Here is a 19,887-nt window from a genome sequence, read left to right on the forward strand (position 1 = left end):
ATGCCCAATTTGGGGTGATAATTGGACATATCTATGTGGCATTCTCCCATCTTTTCTCGTTACTTCAGGTCAGGCCGAGACATAACCACACAACTTGTTCTCTGTGTGCTGTCGTCATTTCTACTGGTCAGTTTTTACTGTACATAATCAATAAGCAACCATTTGTAGTGAACTGAAGAACCAAGTGAGGTTTCGTTTGTACGACCCAAAACTGAGATGTATTACTTAACAGAAGTTATAACATTGTTGTATGAAGGTAAAAAATAAAGATGATGAATACTTACCGTCACTGGGAGTTATTATACTCATTCCTGGGATGATTTAAAAATTTTCTGCAAGATACAAAAGGAAACTTTTAGATGCAAAAATAAGATAAAAGCCATTTTTTTTCCTCTCCCTGTATGAGAACATATTCACTCCATAAGTTTTAATACTGAAAACTTTAAAGGAAACCTGTCAGATGTGTCATGATCCATTTTTGGATTTGTGGCAGCTGTGGTTCCACTCATTTTAAACTTTTTTCCTTTTGGACCATCTGGGGTTAATGTCAGTTTTTCCCCCGCTGGCAATCTGATGTTACGGCAGTGCTGCTGGGTCAGCTGATGCAGGTGGTGACCACTCCCACCATCCTTTAAAAGGTCACCTGATGCATCAGCTGACTGTTGGTGATACAGTTCCTTTCTCGAGACCAGCCTAGCAGGAGCAGCTCTCTGGTGTCAGCCATGTCTGGTGTTTGGAGTCCAGTTGCTGTTGTTATCTGCGGTGTGAAGTTTAGCAGCGGTGTCCATAAGCTAAGTTGTTTTTTTACCGTCCCTTACTTGTTTGTCACTATCCCCTGTGTGTTAATATCTGTAGTGTCCAGGCTAGCGCCCTACGCCAGCCAGTGCACTAACCAGGGCAGTTTAGGTGACAGTGAGGGATGGGGGTATCCTGACAGCAGCGGGGGAAAGGACCCGCATAGGGCATTAGGTGAATGCAGGGCTAGGCTCAGGTTGGGGCTAGGGTAGTGACCACTCCTCAATCCCTATAGGTAGGGCCTTTCTCTCACCTATCCCATCCCCGCTGTATCTGTGTTGTGCCGTTAGTTGATCGACCATCTTTTGGGTCGAGTCACACTGTAACAATCACTTCGTGACAAGATGATTCATTTAACCTAAACCACCAATCTCCATCTTATCATGTACACAGCATCCAGGCTCATTTTCTGTCCAGCCGCTAGCTACACTGCTGCCTCTGTACTGGTTCCCTATCCGCAAAATAAAATAATACAAAATTACATCATCATGTTCACCCACAAAGATCTCCATAGTGCTGCACTGCCTAAAATCCCCTCCCCACCCTAATCCCCCATACATAATAGATTACTTTCATTCATTTTCAGTAGGATTTTTTCCACGCAATGCACATCATCTTGCGGTATGTCTAGCAGAGAGGGACATGAAGAATAGGATGCTGGTGTAGAAATTAGCCCAGTAGAGGTGGTAACTCTGGTCATTGGAGTGTAATGTTGAGTTTTCTCATTCCAATATTGCAAAATTTCTGTCTTTTTCAATATTCCTCTGGAAGGTGATAGCTGCACAGGTCCTAGACAGGAGATATTTGTCACCGGAAAAGCCCGGAAAAGCAGACTGCACTGCAGATAGTGCTGAGAAGGTTTTTAATGGGCCCAGATTTTGGGTCCAGTTTTACGAATGGCCAGAAATGCTGGGTGGGACTGGACGTTACCATATCTCCACTTTCAGGCTTTGAACAACCTAAGTAAGGCAAATCAGCTGCCTCAGTCGGTGTCTGTAAGTGAGATTCAGGAAGACCTTCTGGTGTGAGAATCTGAACTTTAAACTTACTCGGTGAGGCCACTCTATGATATGTCCAATTTAGTTTTCCTTTGTTGGTCTTTATGCCAAATAAAAGGTTGTTCATTTTTCTTTACTATGTGCTTGTGTGTGTACTTAATCCGCTGCCAGAGACCATGAATTCCTACAGAGTACAAGGTCCTTTAATATTGTCTTCACTACATTTACGGCAGGTCTGTTTAAAGTATAATAATGTGGGGTTATGGTCAATAAACTGGTTGGCCTGTAACTTACTGTGGACTGAGTCACCATCAAACTTACTAAATCCTCAGAGAAAAAGACTTTGAAATAATCAATTTCTTTAAGGCCTGAAGTTTCAAATCGGATTCCTGAGATGCCAATAAAATCAGGAATCAGAGATTTATAATTTTAACGTGGTTGGGTCCACATGTGATCACTCATTGGGGTCGCTGGGGCGACTTTGTGCTGGTTAATCCTTGTTGGGTGAGGAAGAAAATAGAAAAAAGTGGCACTATCAGATTTGGAGGCAAGGAAAGCTTACATCTCTGAGGCCATTTAACTTAATTTCATGGGGGTAGTGTACGTGTGCCCAAGTCATAGTCCCAGCAGAGGCTAACTGGATGTGGGAAACCATTGATATCTATACTGTCTGTACTGTGTGAACCAGCTGCTGACCAGAAATTGTTATGGGGTCATGTAGGACTTGCAAGCTCGCCACTGCAATAAATAGTGTAGGAGCTTTCAGGAGCCAGAAATAGACAAGCAAGAAAATGCACATGTACATAGCCACCCATACACTCATATCTGTACGACAGCTCAGCAAAATGCACATTTTCAGCAACAAGTAAATGATATTTCTGTGAATGTCATGCATTTAGCTGGCACTGTATCAGGCTGCAGAGTGTGGTCTGATTTTTTCATGGACCCACAGACTTGCATTTGCAATTTTTATCCAACCCCCAGATCAAAATCGGACACGTTTCAGCGATTTTCCACGGACCACATGGTCTATGGAAAATTATATAACAATAGATGATAACAAGAGAAAATGGACTGCAAAATTTGCTGCACAATTTCTTCTGAGCATGCTGATTTGTGGGCGAAAACCACTGATTAGATGCATGGCAGGGCTTGGATGGGATTCAGCACTTTTTGAACGCAAAATTGGCTGGAATCGAGAGCGTACGCCATGTCTAAACAGTGGAAACCCCCGACAAATTACCCCATTTTGGAAACTACACCCCTTAAGAATTTTATACAGGGGTATAGTGAGCATTTTGAACCCACAGGTACAACACAGAATTTGATAACATTACGTAGTCATATTGAAAAAGTTAAATTTTTTCACAAAAATCTTGCTTTTGCTCCAAATTTCTCACTTTTTCCAGGCATAACACCAAAAAGTGGACCCAACAATTTGTTACCCACTTTCTTACGACTGCGACGATACTCCACATGTAGTAGAAAAGTTCTGTTTGGACAAACGGAAGAACTCAGAGCGGAAGGTGTAATATTTGAATTTTGGAACACAAATTTGTCTGAAATAGATGGCGGGCCCCATGTCGAGTCCCCAAGGTGCCTAAACAGCAGAAACCCCCAAAAACTGACTCTAGTTTGGAAACTACATCCCTCAAGGATTTTATCCAGGGGTATACTGAGCATTTTGAACCCAAAGGGACGACACAGAATTTGATAACATTAGGTCATAATATTGAAAAAGTTAATTATTTTTATAAAAATCTTGCTTTAGCCCCAAATTTCTCACTTTTGCCAGAAAAGCAACAAAAAGTGGACCTCACAATTTATTACCCACTTTCTTCTGAGCGCAGCGATGCCCCACATGTAGTCAAAAAGTTCTACATGTTTGTACAAACAGCAGATCTCGAATCGGAAGGAGCACAATGTGACTTTTGGAACACAAACTTTTCTGTAAATTATACCCTGTAATGTATTTATCTAGGGAGGTAGTGAGTAGTTTGATGCCACCATTTTGTATGAAGTTGATGCAACACAAGTTTCAAAATTTACAATTTGCATTTTTTTCACTGCCTTTCATGATTCTTTTTTGTACGTTCTGAGGAACACACCTCAAATTCGATTGCACTAATTCTTAGTGTTCAAAATATATCCAATATGGCACCAACGTGAGTAATGGACACACAGCTGTGCCTATAATAATAGATAGCACATCATTTGGTCTTTAGGGTAAAATTTAAGGAATTCCAAGACCCATTCAAAGCTTAAAGAGACACTGAGCAAACAAGAAAATCCTTCCAGGAATTATTACTCACAGAGGGAGGCATGCTCCTAAAGGGCCTGTCACACTAAGCGATATCACTAGCAATATCGCTGTAACGTCACTGGTTTTTGTGACGTTATAGCGATATTGCTAGCGATATCGCTAAGTGTGATACTTACCTCCGACCGACTCCCCCGCTGGTTATCGCTGATCGCGCGAGAACGTCCTGGACCGTTTCTCGTCAGCTTCCTGCTGGGCTTCCTGTGGCGCCGACGAGCGACGCGTGGACGCAGGCGGGAGGACGTCAGCATCGCCTCGTCTGACAGGTAAGTAGCGACCCCCAACCCCTGCTATGTCGCTGGTGAGATCTGCTTGTGTGACAGCTCACTAGCGACCACTTAGCGATGCACCAGCGATCCTGACCGCGTCATATCGCTGGTGCATCGCTAAGTGTGACAGTACCTTAAAACACATTTTCTAATGATAAAACTTGGTCTTGCTAACAAAACAGTTGTCTTGCAATTGTGTATATTGTAGCAGGAAGAATAAACTGTACTAGAATGAAGGGCAAAATGTGGAGGAAAATGCAGCCAACTATGTGGCAAAATTGAGTTTGTTACAAAAATGAAAGAACACCAGCAGGGCTAGAATGGCAGAAACTTTCAGAGATTGGTCATACAACATCCGTTTAGTGCAATCAATCCCTATATGAGAGACGAATGTGCCAATAGACATAGTTCACCATAGCAAGCTCTCACTCACCAAGGTAGGAACCGCTATATGCACAAAACAACAAATTGTAAGAATCCGTGAAGTATTGTTTGGTACAGGAGGTTTGGCAAGAACCATGCAGTAAAGCCCATCGTGTATAAGTATGGAACTTCTTCATTATTAGAGATCCTCCGATAAAATGATCATGCCCATATCACCAACATAAATATATGAGTAATATAAATGGAAAAAAACATTTTTGTGTAGAAACACATAGTCATAAAAACAGTCAAACTAAGATGAATGGTCAAAAATGTTTTTGTGAGTAATCAAGTCCTAGAATTAATTGTCAGATGACCTGACGTTTTTCAAGAACATTTGTGGGGTCCAGACTTTGGAGTGTACACACGTGGGCATGTGGATTTGTATGAATAGTAGTTTGGTATGTGAGCGATTAAGTCATGGATTTAATTGTGAAATGGTGTAAAATGTGATTTACTGATGAAAATATTCTTTCCATTAATTGTTCCATACAAATTACTCTACTGAAGCCCACTGAGCAGAAAATATAAATTATTTGAACAAAACAAACCTCTAATAATTGTAAGATGATTGCTAAATCTCAAAACAGGTGGAGATACAAAGGTCTGGTTGGGATGGGTACATAGGGCAATTGTACCTGCAATCACTCCTACCATGCTTCCTGCAAACACGGCAACTTTTTTTGGGTAAACTTTTGGGTGGGAGTGGTAGGGACGGGGCAAAGAAAATGGCGCTCTGCAAGTCTCTGGACATCCTCAGACTCGAAGGCTTCCTCATGTGCCATCGAGTCAAAAATGAGACACACCAAAAATTTTCTCTTGGAACTGGAGGAAAGTGGGCACTCCTTGGGATTTTTTGTACTGGACAAAACTATTGTATGTAGCAATTTGGATGAGGTAGATTGCCACCTTTTTATACCAGGCCTTGGTCTTACACTTCACCAGGTATGGTTGAAGTGTCTGGTCTGACAGGTTAATGCCACCCATAAATTTATTGTAGTCTGTGACGCAAATTGGTTTCTGTTTGTCCCTGGTGTTGTCTCTGTCTCTGACCATCACAGTGGTGTGATTATGCAGCTTGGTCAGCATGTAGACGTCCTTCCTGTCACCCACTTCACTGCAAGAAGTTGATTGATTTCACGTGAGAATGATGTCCCTTTCTCCAAACGTCTGGACACCAACTGTGACGGAAACCCCACTTGTTTTTTTTCCTGACTGTCCCACAGGCACTTGCATTTGCACCGTGTAGGGATTTGTATAGGGGGATGCTTGTATTATAGTTGTCCGTATCCAGTGGTACCCTTGATACAGAAAAGGTATCATTATCTCCCAGACGATTTTGCCTGGGATGCCAATTGTCTGGGGGCAGTTTAGGGGCTGATTTGGCGGTCCCTACCTTCATACATTAGGAAGGTGCAAGTGTACCCTGTTGTGCTCTCACACATTTTGTAGAAGTTGACACCATATTTGGTTCGCTTGGAGGGTATGAATTGGCGGAATGACAGACAGCCCTTGTAACTTATCAAAGACTCGCTGACTGACACATTTTGCTCTGGAGTATACGAATTTAGAAATGAATATTGTAAAAGGGAATTTAGGGATCTTTGTTTAGCTGATCATAGTTGGGGTCAGTTCTTGGGGGGGCTTGGGAATTATCGCTAAAATGGAGGGATCTCATTAGGGCTTCACAACGGGCTTGGGACATGACAGTTGCAAATACAGGGGTGCTGCGGACTGATTTTGTAGGACTTTCTTTAACAATCCCATGTTCAGGGTAAGGCCCAAAAATTGTTGGGACATTTGTGGGAATCCAGGAACGGCATTGAAAAGCCGAGAGTTTTTGGGAAATACAATATGTATATTGTCGGGCATATAAATTGATTTGGTGGGCGATCAATCGTAGGACTTCTGGGCTAACAAAAATTGGAAAAAAAAATCAAAGGGAGTAAAATTGGTGACATCTAATTTTATTCCAGGGGCTGCTAAAAAAAAAAAAAAAGTGGAATTTGAGGGGAAAATGTTCTGTCATGATACCACAGCGGTGGTGGGGACTGTGTTACTTGGTCCTGCCGCCGGGCTATAGGATCCCGTGGAGGAAGAGTCATCGTTACTCTCTGAAAATTGCTCTACGTCAGAGGTAGATTCCCTTTCACTGCAGGTGCAAAAAACTAACCCTAATCTAACACTACTAGCCCTAAACCTAATCTAACACTAGTATTTTTTGTTTTACTTTTGAAAAAAATGCCTAACCCTAACCGTAATCCGAACCCTAATCCTAACTACAAAAAATAAAAAAATAAAATAAAAAAAAATGTAGTTTGATGAGGGAAGTGACACAGAAGGAGGGGGGACGTGATCAATTTGGTTTAGGGGATTTACAGGCACGGAGGTAGAAATGTGGACTGTAAAAACTGGTCCTGATCATGTTCTCGTGCTGAGGAATAAGTACCCTTAACTGCCGCTTTTAAAAGGTGTATTCTGAAGATTACACAATTATTCGTTGGCTTACCTTGTGACAGAAAAAAGCGAGTGAAAAATCAAGGCCTCTTATTTTGGAGCCCTCTTCCAACAAACCACCACTTTTTGGGAAAGCCAAGCTTGTTTATTTTTCTGAATGAAAAATGTTAGATTTTATATTTGCACGTCTGAATACAGCCTAGGGATTTGACCACACATGACAGAAAAAATCTGTTGCAGATTCAGTTGCTAATTTGGTTTGGATTTTACCCAATACATTGCCAAATGTGAAATCCACAACAAAAATCTGCAGATAGATTTGGATTTAAAATCTACACCACAAGACAATTTCTGTTCAGTTTTTTTTGTAGCATATGTATAAAATTTGCTAACAGTTTGCTGTTAGCAATATGTTGGGTAAAATCCACAGCAGATACAGAACAAAATTTGCATCAAAATGTGTGGATACACCTGATCGTGCTGCTGATCATTTTCAATGGTGACACAATCACGTGAGAACAGTAAAGAACTCATAAACCATAAAAACTATTGTTCACCTGTTTATTCATTGAAGTTAAGAGAAACAACCGCCAGCAGCCATGGATTATTGATATGTTTTATGCCAAGATTTCCTAATGCCTGTCAGGGAGCCGCTCCTCAGCCTCACACATTGGCGAACATTGTTTTACTGCAAATCACACAGAAATATACAAGTATACAATAATGAGAATTAATGTGGTTTACCAGAAATTTCTATGACTTCTATAGTTTTATGTATCAAGACATTAATAAAAACATCTAGTCTTTAGAAGTCTTTGTTGGAGTAATACTTATTATTATATATATTGCAACAACTACTATTTACTACTGTTTAATAGTCCATGCGTCTGTCACCACTAGCAATAGTGTTATATTGCCACTGTTACAAAAAAAAGTTCCTGTTCACTGTTTGTGCATGTGGAGCACACTTTTACTTTCACTTTACAAGCTGACAGACAAGATGCTAAAATCCTAAGCTATAAGAAATACCAGTTGTAAGCTGTGTTATCTTTGTTCCTGAATAAACATATATTTGCTGCTGAACAGCTGGACAGTACAGAGATTAATCCGCTGCCAACAGTCTTAATATTAGGCAAGTAGAAACTCAGCTGAATAACAACACATGACAATTGACACTGGGTCATTATTTATCCAAAAGCCGACCAAAATGCAGTAGTGCTGTGTGAAAATTAGGGACTCCCTTACTGCTACTATTGGAAATAAGAGTGTTAGTAGCAGCCGGATGATGCTAATCAAATATCCTCCATTAATTATTCATAAGTGTGAGCACTTCCAGAAAAGCAGAAGTTTTGGGCAGTCATGTGATCGCCATTATTCACTTAATAACGGCGCTCACAAGAAAAAGTCTGATTTACAATACATTTCTCTCTCCTCTGATATCATCTAACATATCAGAAAAGAGAGAAATGGGGTCTCCCGGTCTCCCGGACAGATCCGATACCTCCTGATCTGTCCCCCGACCCCAGTCGTCATCTTCCTTGGTGCGCCCACTGACATCTGCCAGGCTGTACCCGGCATCAATAGGGATTTTTTCATATTGGTTACTTTTGAACATTGTGATAGACCCCAGTGAACACAATACAAAAAATAGTAAATCAACTCCCCCTTTGTCACCCCCTTATTTAGATCAACATTATACAATTTTTTAAAAATGTCTCCATTCTTTGCAGTTAGGGTTGGAGTTCTACTTAAATTTTTTTTTTTCAAAAGTTAAAAAAAAATGATGATGATATGATGCCTGGTGATTTTTGGTGCGTACCCGAGCACCTGATGCAAACTGGAGTAGGGTGCATTTGTGTTCAACACTAATCACAACATTTTGAATATGACAACCTAATGTTATCAAATTCTGTCATACCTGTGAGTTCAAAATGCTCACTAAAACCCGGAATAAAATCTTTGAGGGGTGTGGTTTCCAAATGGGGGTCACTTGTGGGGTTTTTCCACTGTTTAGGCACATCAGGGTCTCTACAAAAAGTGCTGCATCCCATCCAAGCCCTGCCGTGCGCCCAAACAGTGGATTTCCCCCACATATGGGTTATCGACGTGCTCAGGATAAATTGCATAAAAAAATTGGTGGTCCATTTTCTAATGTGAAAATAAAAAAGTTTGGGTCTAAAGTAAATTTTTTCTGAAAAAAGTTAAATGTTCATTTTTTCCTTCCACATTGCTGCAGTTCATGTGAAGCACCTGAAGGGTTAATAAACTTCTTGAATGTGGTTTTGATCAGCTTGAGGGGTGCAGTTTTTAGAATGGTGTCACTTTTGGGTATTTTCTGCCATATAGACCCCTCAAAGTAACTTCAAATGTGAGGTGGTCCCTAAAAAAAATGGATTTGTAAACTTTGTTGGGAAAATTAGAAATCGCTGGTCAACTTTTAACCCTTATAACTTCCTAACAAAAGCAAACTATGTTTCCAAGATTGTGCTGATGTAAAGTAGAGATGTGGGAAATGTTATTTATTAATTATATTGTGTGAAGTATCTCTGGTGTAGGGGCAGGGTTGAACTGGCCCACCAGAGAACCGGAGAATCCTCTGGTGGGCCCTGGCTTCTCCTTCAAGAGAGTTCATAGTGCAAACCTTGCAGTTGCTATGGGGCTCTTCAGTGGGGGAGAAAGGTGGGCCCCCAGAATCAAATTCTCTGGTGGGCCCAATGCTCTTCAGTCTGACACTGTGTAGGGGCATACAAATTATTAAAAATTTGAAATGGCAAAATTTTTGACAAATTTCCGTTTTTTTCATAAACACAAGTCATATTGAAGAAATTTTACCACTATCATGAAGTACAATATGTCACGAGAAAACATTCTCCGAATCAGTGGGATACACTGAAGCATTCAGTTATTACCTCAAAGTGACACTGGTCAGAAATGTAAAATTTGGCCTGATCATTAAGGTCAATATTGGCTGGGTCACTAAGGGGTAAATCTCCCGGCAGCGCTGTTTGTCATTGGTGGAGCACCCATGGTAGGAGGAGGAGCTCAATACTTGGCGGGAGCTGTGTAATGAGAGCTCAGGAACATAGGACAGATCTAGTAGGAGGTGAGGAGAGCCGCAGCTGTGGGTGTCTTGGAACAAGACAGACATTACTTCTATTGACCCCCTAACAGCCAAAATACAACTTGGAAGGAAAGCAGCAAATAAATAAATGCTGCATCTCCCAAAAATCTTATCTGCCTCCGGTATTTTCAGCGACTCCTGTTTTTGTGTGTACGAGGGTTAATGACGCTTCCTCCCCTCCTGCACCCAGCTACTTTTTATTCTTGAGTTATCTGACATGTGCCCTTCTCTCCCCTGCTCCTTTCTCTCCATAAACTGCAAAAGATATCATTCCTGACTTCTTGCCTGTTACCTCTGTCCCCCATCCTCTATCTGACAATCCTAAAAACTAAAAGAATGTGCCATGACATCATGATCCGAAATCCACTCCAGATGTGAGCTGGAAGGTTTCCGCTATTGTATAAATCCTGAATGAGAAAAGCTCTTATATGCACTACAATACACTGGTGCCCATAGAAGCTTGCCTGTGCTATGTGTCTGTGATCTGGCGTGCTGTCATGGATGGCACCCGAAGGTAGCGAGAAGAGATGAGATGATTTGGCTGTCCGGGATCTGTGCTTGATTCTCTGCACACTGTGTAGACAGTGTGGCGACTGATCACCAGCAGGCTTCTATAAGCACCAGTGTATTGTAGCGCATATAAGAGTTTTTTCTCATTATTAACCCCTTTCTGACATCAGACGTGCTATTCCGTCCATGTGCCCTGGGCCAATTTGACCATGGACGGAATAGTACGTCTCAGCCATCGGCGACGCACACGAGTGGTGTGTGGCCAATCGCGGCCGGGTGTCAGCTGATTCTCACCGCTCCCGGCACTTTAATCCCCGAAATGCTGTGATTGAACACGATTGCAGCATTCCGGGAACAGGCAGAGGGCTGAAAGCCCCTCTGCCTTTGGATCAGAGACCCCGCAGAGTGACACAGGGTCCCGATCCCTGCCATGGTAATCCGATGTTGTCATGACAACATCCGCATTACCAGAGCTAAGAAACTTCCTGTCATGCGCAGTGCATGTCAGGAAGTCTCCCAGGTCAGTGCACTGAGTGCAGCGCTGACAGCTTCTATAGCATGCAGATGCTGCTTCATCTGCATGCCATATAAGCGATCAGCCTGCAAAAAATGAGTGTCCCATAGTGGGACAAATTGTAAAAGTTAGAATAAAGTAAAAATAAAATAATTGTAAAAATCCATATACCTAATTTGGACCTGTCCGTGTGTCTGTGCGCAATGAGTCATCCACAGCTCAACAGTAACTTAGGTATCCATAGTTACTACCACTAGCAGCTAACTGACTATATGCGTGGGCGTAACCATGGATACCCAAGTACTGTAAGGCCCTGTATAGGAGTTAAGTGACATATCTGATAAGGAGAGGAGCTCTCCCTGGTGACAAGTTAAGGCATAAGCCTTTTTTGAACTTTAGCCTGTGAGGCAACACTGTGAGGCAACACTGTGAGGCAACACTGCAAAGATGGATCAAATCGATCGCACTGCTGCACGTAGAGAAGCGAATCGCATACGGATGTGTAACCTGCCTCAATGAAACAGAAGATGAACAAAATTGTCTTAGAACTGCTGATGCAGCCCGACAGAGGGTGGGCCAGAGCAAAAGAAACAAATGAAGTAACTGAATCACGTAGAACATCTAATGCTGCACGACAACGAGCAACACGCAATGCACAAAGTGATACACAAATTTCACAAAGACGAGAACAAGATAGAAGACGTGTCCAAAATGCAAGAGCCACTCGACGACGGCAAGTTACATTTGCCGCTAGAGGGCTTCCTAATCAAATCGATGAGACTAATATATGGCTAATATAAGGCAATACAATAGCTCTCTTGCTTTGGCATCAATGGGGCACAAGTAGCGCCACCTCCTGGGCATGGTCCATACTGTTTTCAAATTCATGGACAAATTTACCACAGAACTGCCCCATTGCATCCTGCTGTGGGTAGTACTCCCAAGTATGCCCAGATTTATATCTTGGACAGTGAAGAAGCCAAAGTACAAGAAATCAAGCAAATAAAAAGTGACTCCCAGGACTGCTATCATCTCTTGGACAGAAAATGAAAGCAATTAACTCACTCGCAAGAGCCTTCACAATGATGAGGGAATTTGAAAGAGAGGAAGAGAGTATTGGTGAATTAGAAAATCATGATCCACTCGAAATAACAATGTCAATTATAAATGACTACAATGATGACCAGAAGCGCTACAATGAACCAAGGTGCAATGAGTAGCTATAATTTATCAAAATGCAATGGGTGAACCCCCATTTAATAGGGATATCAGAGTTCACCTGAAAAGTGAAAACCAAACAGTTCAAATCAGCTTTCTTCACAGAAAGTGTGATGCAATGACATATCTTCTATTCTCATATGGGGACACTGGATGGACGATAAATTTGACAACTCCAATTGCCCTATGTGTGAAACATCAAGGAATTGGTGACATTCATCTACCATCCATACCAGTGGATCAAGATCGACAAGAAAAAAATCACCCTGTTGCAGTGTTGATTTCCAGGGGAAAGAAAAGCCAACAAATAAGGGTCAAAATATTTCAGACCCAGAAGCAAGGTAAACGTATTCCTAACACTGACAAATGGTTTACTGTCAACTGTGTGTACAAAGAAGTCTTTTATTAAGATTTTTCCATCAAAAAATCTCAGGGACAGTCCTTGGATATTGTAGGAATTTATTTGCCTCTCCCAGTGTTTTCACACAGGCAGTTATATGTGGCTTTCTCCATGGGTAAGAAAAGTCAACAAATAAAGGTGAAAATATTTGAGACCCAGAGGCAAGGTAAAATTATTCCTAACATTGCCAAATGGTTTACTGTCAACTGTGTGTACAAAGAAGTCTTTTATTAAGATTTTTAACAATTGTAAAAGCCCAAAAATTTTGTACACAAAAGCGGGACTAACTCCTAGCCGCGGTCTACAGACCAAACATTGGGCATGGGCAGGGCCTTGGGGGCAGATCACAAGTGCGCTCAACCATGTGAAATAGCTTATGCTTATGAACATTGAGGGATAGCGCTATCGGATAGCTCTACCCGTTCATTTCCTTTCTTCATGGATAGCGCTATTGAATAGCTCTACCCAAACAGTATTAACGTCAGAGCTTTTTCATACACAAGGTAGGAGTGGCAGGAGAGGTACACCAGGTATTTATGTTTTCTGTTAGGGTACCGTTACACTTAGCGATGCACCAGCGATCCCGACAACGATATGGATCGCTGGTGCATCGCTAAGTGGTCGCTAGTGAGCTGCCACACAGGCAGATCTCACCAGCGACATAGCAGGGGTCGGGGGTCGCTACTTACCTGTCAGATGTGGCGATCCTGACGTCCTCCCGCCCGCGTCCACGCGTCGCTCGTCGGCGCCACAGGAAGCCCAGCAGGAAGCGCCCGACGAGAAATGATCCTGGACCTTCTTGCGCGACCAGCGATAATCAGCGGGGGAGCCGGTCGGAGGTAAGTATCAGATGTAGCGATATCGCTAGCAATATCGCTGCAACGTCACAAAATCGGTGACTTTACAGCGATATCGCAGTGTGTAACGGGGGCTTAAGTCTGCACATACGCCAGTCTGCGGCGTGGTTACACCCCATTTGAGATGTCAGTCTGATGCGTGGTTACACCCCATTGCATGGTTCGTAATCCCAGTGCGTGCCCAAAGGCCGGCCAATCACTAATTTTAAAAAAAAAATAAAAAAACAATATTTATTCTATCACTAAATAAATATTTGAATGAAAAAAAATCTAAACAATGAAAGTACACATAGAATCATAGAATCATAGAATCATAGAGTTGGAAGAGACCTCCTGGGCCATCTGGTCCAACCCCCTGCTCAAAGCAGGATTCGCTAAATCATCCCAGTCAGATGTCTGTCCAGCCTCTGTTTGAAGACTTCCATTGAAAGAGAACTCACCACTTCTCATGGCAGCCTGTTCCACTCATTGATCACTCTAACTGTCAAAAAGTTTTTTCTAATATCTAATCTGTGTCTCCTCCCATTCAGTTTCATCCCATTGCTTCTAGTCTTTCCTTGTTCAAATGAGAATAAAGATGATCCTTCTACAATGTGACAGCCCTTGAGATATTTGTAGACAGCTTTTAAGTCTCCTCTCAGTCTTCTCTTTTGCAAACTAAACATTCCCAAATCCTGCAACCTTTCCTCATAAGACAGGATTTGCAGACCGGTCACCATTCTGGTTGCTCTTTTCTGAACTTGCTCCAGTTTGTTGATGTCTTTTTTAAAATGTGGTGCCCAAAACTGGACACAATATTCCAGATGAGGTCTGACCAAAGAGGAGTAGAGGACAATAATGACTTCACGTGATCTAGACTGTATGCTTCTGTTAATACATCCTAGAATTGCATTTGCCTTTTTTGCTGCTGCATCACACTGTTGACTCATATTCAGTCTGTGATCTATTAGTATACCCAAGTCTTTTTCACATGTGCTGTTGCTTAGCCCTATTCCTCCCATTCTGTATATGCTTTTTTCATTTTTATTGCCCAGATGTAGTACTTTGCATTTTTCCCTGTTAAAAACCATTCTGTTAGTTGCTGCCCACTGCTCCAGTTTATTTAGATCTTTTTGAATCCTCTCTCTCTCTTCTCTAGTATTAGCTATCCCTCCTAGCTTTGTGTCATCAGCAAATTTAATCAGTTTACCCTCAATTCCTTCATCTAAATCGTTGATAAAGATGTTGAACAATACAGGGCCCAGGACAGAGCCCTGTGGTACCCCACTTGAGACATTCTTCCAACTGGATGTGCAGCCATTTACAACCACTCTTTGGGTCCGATCACTAAGCCAGTTATGAATCCACCTAACAGTTGCCTTGTCCATTCCATACTTAGTCATTTTTTCAATAAGGATTGTATGAGATACTTTGTCAAATGCTTTGCTGTAGTCAAGATATACTATATCTACAGCATTTCCTTGATCCACCCAATCAGTGATTCCGTCATAGAAGGAAATTAAGTTAGTCTGACATGACTTATTAGTTACAAACCCATGCTGACTCTGTTTAATCACTTCATTCTTATACTGACATACATGGGGCCCACTTTGTAGCTACATAGAAATAAATACAATACCACCAATTGTATGGTTATACACACTAATGTCAGGGTATAATATAAGGTAGTACACTTCTTAATAATATGCTAAGGATTGGCACCCATATTGTGGTACAAACTCAATGATCTCCTGGTGTTTATTAACCATATAGAGTCTGCCTATGGGGAGTGCATTATACAATATAGAGTCTGTCTATGGGGAGTGCAGTATACAATAAAGAGTATGCCATAGAGGCCTATGGGGGGGTGCATTACACAATATAGAGTCTGCTTATGGGTTGTGCATTATACAATATGACATCTGGCTATGTGGGGTGCATTATACTATTTAGAGTCTGCCTACAGGGGTTCATTACATAGTATAGAGTCTGCCTATGGGGGGGCATTATTCCATACAGAGTCTGCCTATGGGGGGTGCATTATACTACAGTTGAAATTAGATAAATAAAATGCCTTAAAACATTCTCTCTCTCATTATTCTGGCATTTGGCAAATATTAATAATTATGGTAATCCTAATTGACCTAAAACAGAAAAGATTTATTCTGATTTCTTGTCAGATATTGAGAAAAACATGCATATGTGTTTTTATATAGTGCATGGAAACTTCTGGTTTCATACATACAGCATTGAAATAACCTGTTCACAATATGTTAGTATGTCATAGGGTGGGCAGGGGTTAAACAGTCAGTTTTGATGACATCACAAAGCACATAAACATCACAGACATCATATGACATCACAATTGGCATAGAATGAGGAAAGTGCAACACATGAGCCATCTTGTTTCATTAGAGCCTGACAGCTTGAAGGAAACAAGTCCAGGTAGGGAACTCTTCACTTATGACGCCACTCACAAATTGTTTAGATGGGGGATTAGAAGTGGGATTCAGAGCTGCATAATTCATCTGAAAATGTTATCAAAAAGTGCTATAGCCTGTGAAATTTATAATGATTCTATGATTTTAAAAAAATGCTATTGATCAGCTTCTAAGGAAAATCTGCACATTTGGGTTCTTTCTGAGCGAGTGTGAGCCCAGCCAAACAGGAGTTACCACTCTGGACCACCCCTTCCCTAAATGAGGACGTGCTGGCCATCAACTGATCATTGTCACTGGTCTTGAAGACCCTCAGCAATCGGCTGGTTTTGCCCTCTATGACACCCATGTGCTCTAATAAAAGCATATAGGAAGGGGTGGGGCAGTGAGACAACTCCACTTGGTTCCATTTTTGGGTAGCTTTGCTGTGAAAATGGTATCATAACATAAATTTAATTGAAGACTGCTACAGTTCTCCATTGTCAGCTCTCTTGGTCCTGTTGGATCAGGGGTGACCAGGAACTGACGGTTTATCGTGGTCAGGAATTGCAGTATGGGGTCCTGTGTTTTCCTTTAGTGCATAGAAAAGCAGGTGACACAGATTAGAAAAACTGGGTGCAAATGCTTAGGTTTTAATATGCGTCATGACTCAGTAAAAAATGAGGCTGGTGGTTATTTGCGGCCTGTGATTTTGCTTTATTAATTGTACTCTTGATGTTGGAAACTTGATACACAACACACCAGTGGCAGTTATTACGACAGGACACATGACATCACAGTGCACATGACATCATAGAGATCACATGACACATCACATCATACATATCACAATTGGTACAGAATGTATAAAGTTATTATCCTGAACCACCTTGTGTCCCCAGCGGAAGCATATTGAGGAAGACAAGTGCAAGTAGGTAGCTGCTCAATTAACACTAAGGCCCCATTCACACATTGTGTAGCTGTGAGGTGTTTGCTGTGAAGTTTAGAACTGCACTATTTACCCCTAAAATATCAGCAAACATCTCGCTCTTTTGTGCATTAGAATGATTCCTTAAATAGAACTTACCATTTATTCCTCTTTTTTTTGTACTGATAGGTGTTATGTCTCATCCAGTTCAAATGATCTGCTGTAATGAAGCACGGACAGATGACGGTGGCGCAGCAGGAAGGCTGAGCAGAAACGACGGAGAACGTAGTAGCACGATGGAAGCAGGAGGACCAGAACTGGAACCACAGGATATCATGAGCAGAATTGATTTAACAGCAACTGCCGGAAGAGTTGCAGACTCCGATCAGGCACAGATCAGAGATGCATCAGTTTTTCTCGGGGGTGGAGAGGGGGAAAAAACAGTTTCTCCACCTTCTGAATTATGTCAGTCTGTGAAAATCAGACACACTTAGATGTCATCCAAGTGGAGTCCAATTTTTTCATGGGCCCAAAGACTTGCATTGCCGATTTTGATCTGACACTGGGATCAAAATCGGATTTGTCTCCGATTTTTTCCATGGAGCACTGGGTCCGAGCAAAAAATCTGACATTTACATAGGCCCATAGAATATCATAGGTAAGAGTGCTATCCGTCAAAACCATGGACAGCAAACTCATATATATTTATTTATTTTACTCGTTTACATAGCGCCATTAATTCCACAGCGCTATGTATACATACTATATATAGAAATGAAATAAATATTTAGAAATAAATATAAATATATTTATAGATATATATTCACTCATATATATGCTCTTCGATTTTCACAGACTGACAAAATGGAGAAACTTTTTCCCCCCCTCTCCACCTCCAAGAAAAACTGATGCCACTCTGATCACGCACTAATCAAAGCCTGATCGGAGTCTGCAACTCTATTATGTATGTGGTTATGTGTATGTGTGTATAGTACAGTATATGTATTGTATAGTATATGTATTGTTTAGTAAATGTATTGCATATGTAATGCATAGTATATGTATAGTATAGTATATATAAAGTATATGTATAGTATACGTATAGCATAGTGTAGTAAATGTATAGTATATGTGTATGTCTATTGTATAGTATACACGTCTATTGCATAGCATACGTCTGTGTCTCTTGCATGCCATACGTCTATGTTTCTTGAATGGCATACGTCTATGTTTCTTGAATGGCATACGACTGTGTCTCTTGCATGGCATACATCTGTGTCTCTTGCATGGCATACATCTGTGTCTCTAGAATGGCATACGACTATGTCTTTTGAATGGCATACGTTTGTGTCTCTTGCATAGCATACGTCAATATCTCTTGCATAGCGTAGCGTACTCCACACTGATGAGGGGCAATACCCCGAAACAGCTGTCTGTGGATGGATACCATGTTTTGGCATAGGTGGTTTCCTTCATTGGAGACTGCCCTTCCCGTGGTTGTTCCTTCCCGGGGAATAATAATAATAATAAATTTTATTTTTATAGCGCCGACATATTCCGCAGCACTTTACATTTCAGAGGGGATTTGTACAGACAATAGACATTACAGCATAACAATAATCACATACAGTAGATTATAACAAATACCAAGAGGAGTGAGGGCCCTGCTCGCAAGCTTACAGTCTATGAGGAAAGAGGTAGACACGAAAGGTGGGTGGTAACAGTTGCCCTGATTGTATGGACCAGCCATAATGTTAAGTGTGTAACAGTACAGACACAGAGGGCTAATGGATGCATAAAGCATGTGGGAACATGATGCTGGGAACCTGGTTATGGTAAAATTTTTGGCTCTGCCACACAGGGATAGGTTAGGTTAATGTGTTGAGGCGATAGGCCAGTCTGAATAAATGCGTTTTCAGGACACGCTTAAAATTGTGGGGACTGGGGACTAATCGTATTGACCTGGGAAGTGCATTCCAAAGAATTGGCGCGGCACGTGTAAAGTCTTGGAGACGGGAGTGGGAGGTTCTGACTATTGAGGATACTAACCTCAGGTCATCAGCAGAACGGAGGGCGCGGGTAGGGTGGTATACTGAAACAAGGGAGGAGATGTAGGGTGGTGCTGAGCCATGGAGGGCTTTGTGGGTGAGGGTAATAAGTTTATACTGAATTCTGGAGTGGATGGGTAGCCAGTGTAATGACTGGCACAAGGTAGAGGCATCGGTGTAACGATTGGTGAGGAATATGATCCTGGCTGCAGCATTCAAGACAGATTGGAGAGGGGAGAGTTTTGTAAGAGGGAGACCGATTAGAAGAGAGTTACAATAGTCGAGACGAGAATGAATAAGAGAAACAGTAAGAGTTTTTGCAGAGTCAAAAGTAAGAAAAGGTCGAATTCTAGAAATGTTTTTGAGGTGCAGATGACAAGAGCGAGCCAGTGATCGAATGTGGGGGGCAAAGGAAAGCTCGGAATCAAGTATGACCCCAAGACAGCGGGCATGTTGCTGGGGAGTAATAGTGGAACCACAGACGGAAATGGCAATGTTGGGTATAGGTACATTAGTAGAGGGAGGAAACACCAGGAGTTCAGTCTTTGACAGGTTCAGTTTCAGATATAGTGAGGACATGATATTAGACACAGCGTTTAGACAATCGCCAGTGTTTTCTAGAAAGGCTGGCGT

At 41.7% G+C, this 19,887-nt stretch overlaps 1 protein-coding gene across 4 annotated transcripts in view; it reads right to left on the minus strand.

Moving 5' to 3' along the window:
- Nucleotides 1-19,887, minus strand: part of LOC141082898 (NACHT, LRR and PYD domains-containing protein 3-like) — a 218,982-nt gene that overhangs the window by 92,147 nt on the left and 106,948 nt on the right. For 3 of the 4 annotated variants that reach the window (XM_073566931.1, XM_073566932.1, XM_073566933.1), the window contains one exon: nucleotides 285-332. In XM_073566931.1, the coding sequence (XP_073423032.1) occupies nucleotides 285-309 (25 nt within the window). In that variant the 5' untranslated portion in view covers nucleotides 310-332. Of the gene's footprint in view, nucleotides 1-284; nucleotides 333-7,819; nucleotides 7,946-19,887 lie in introns of those variants that run through there. The other variant, XM_073566934.1, reaches the window with a different exon arrangement.

The sequence above is a fragment of the Dendrobates tinctorius genome, unplaced genomic scaffold, assembly GCF_039654945.1.
Source record: "Dendrobates tinctorius isolate UK_male_01 unplaced genomic scaffold, ASM3965494v1 ptg000019l, whole genome shotgun sequence".
Taxonomy (NCBI): domain Eukaryota; kingdom Metazoa; phylum Chordata; class Amphibia; order Anura; family Dendrobatidae; genus Dendrobates; species Dendrobates tinctorius.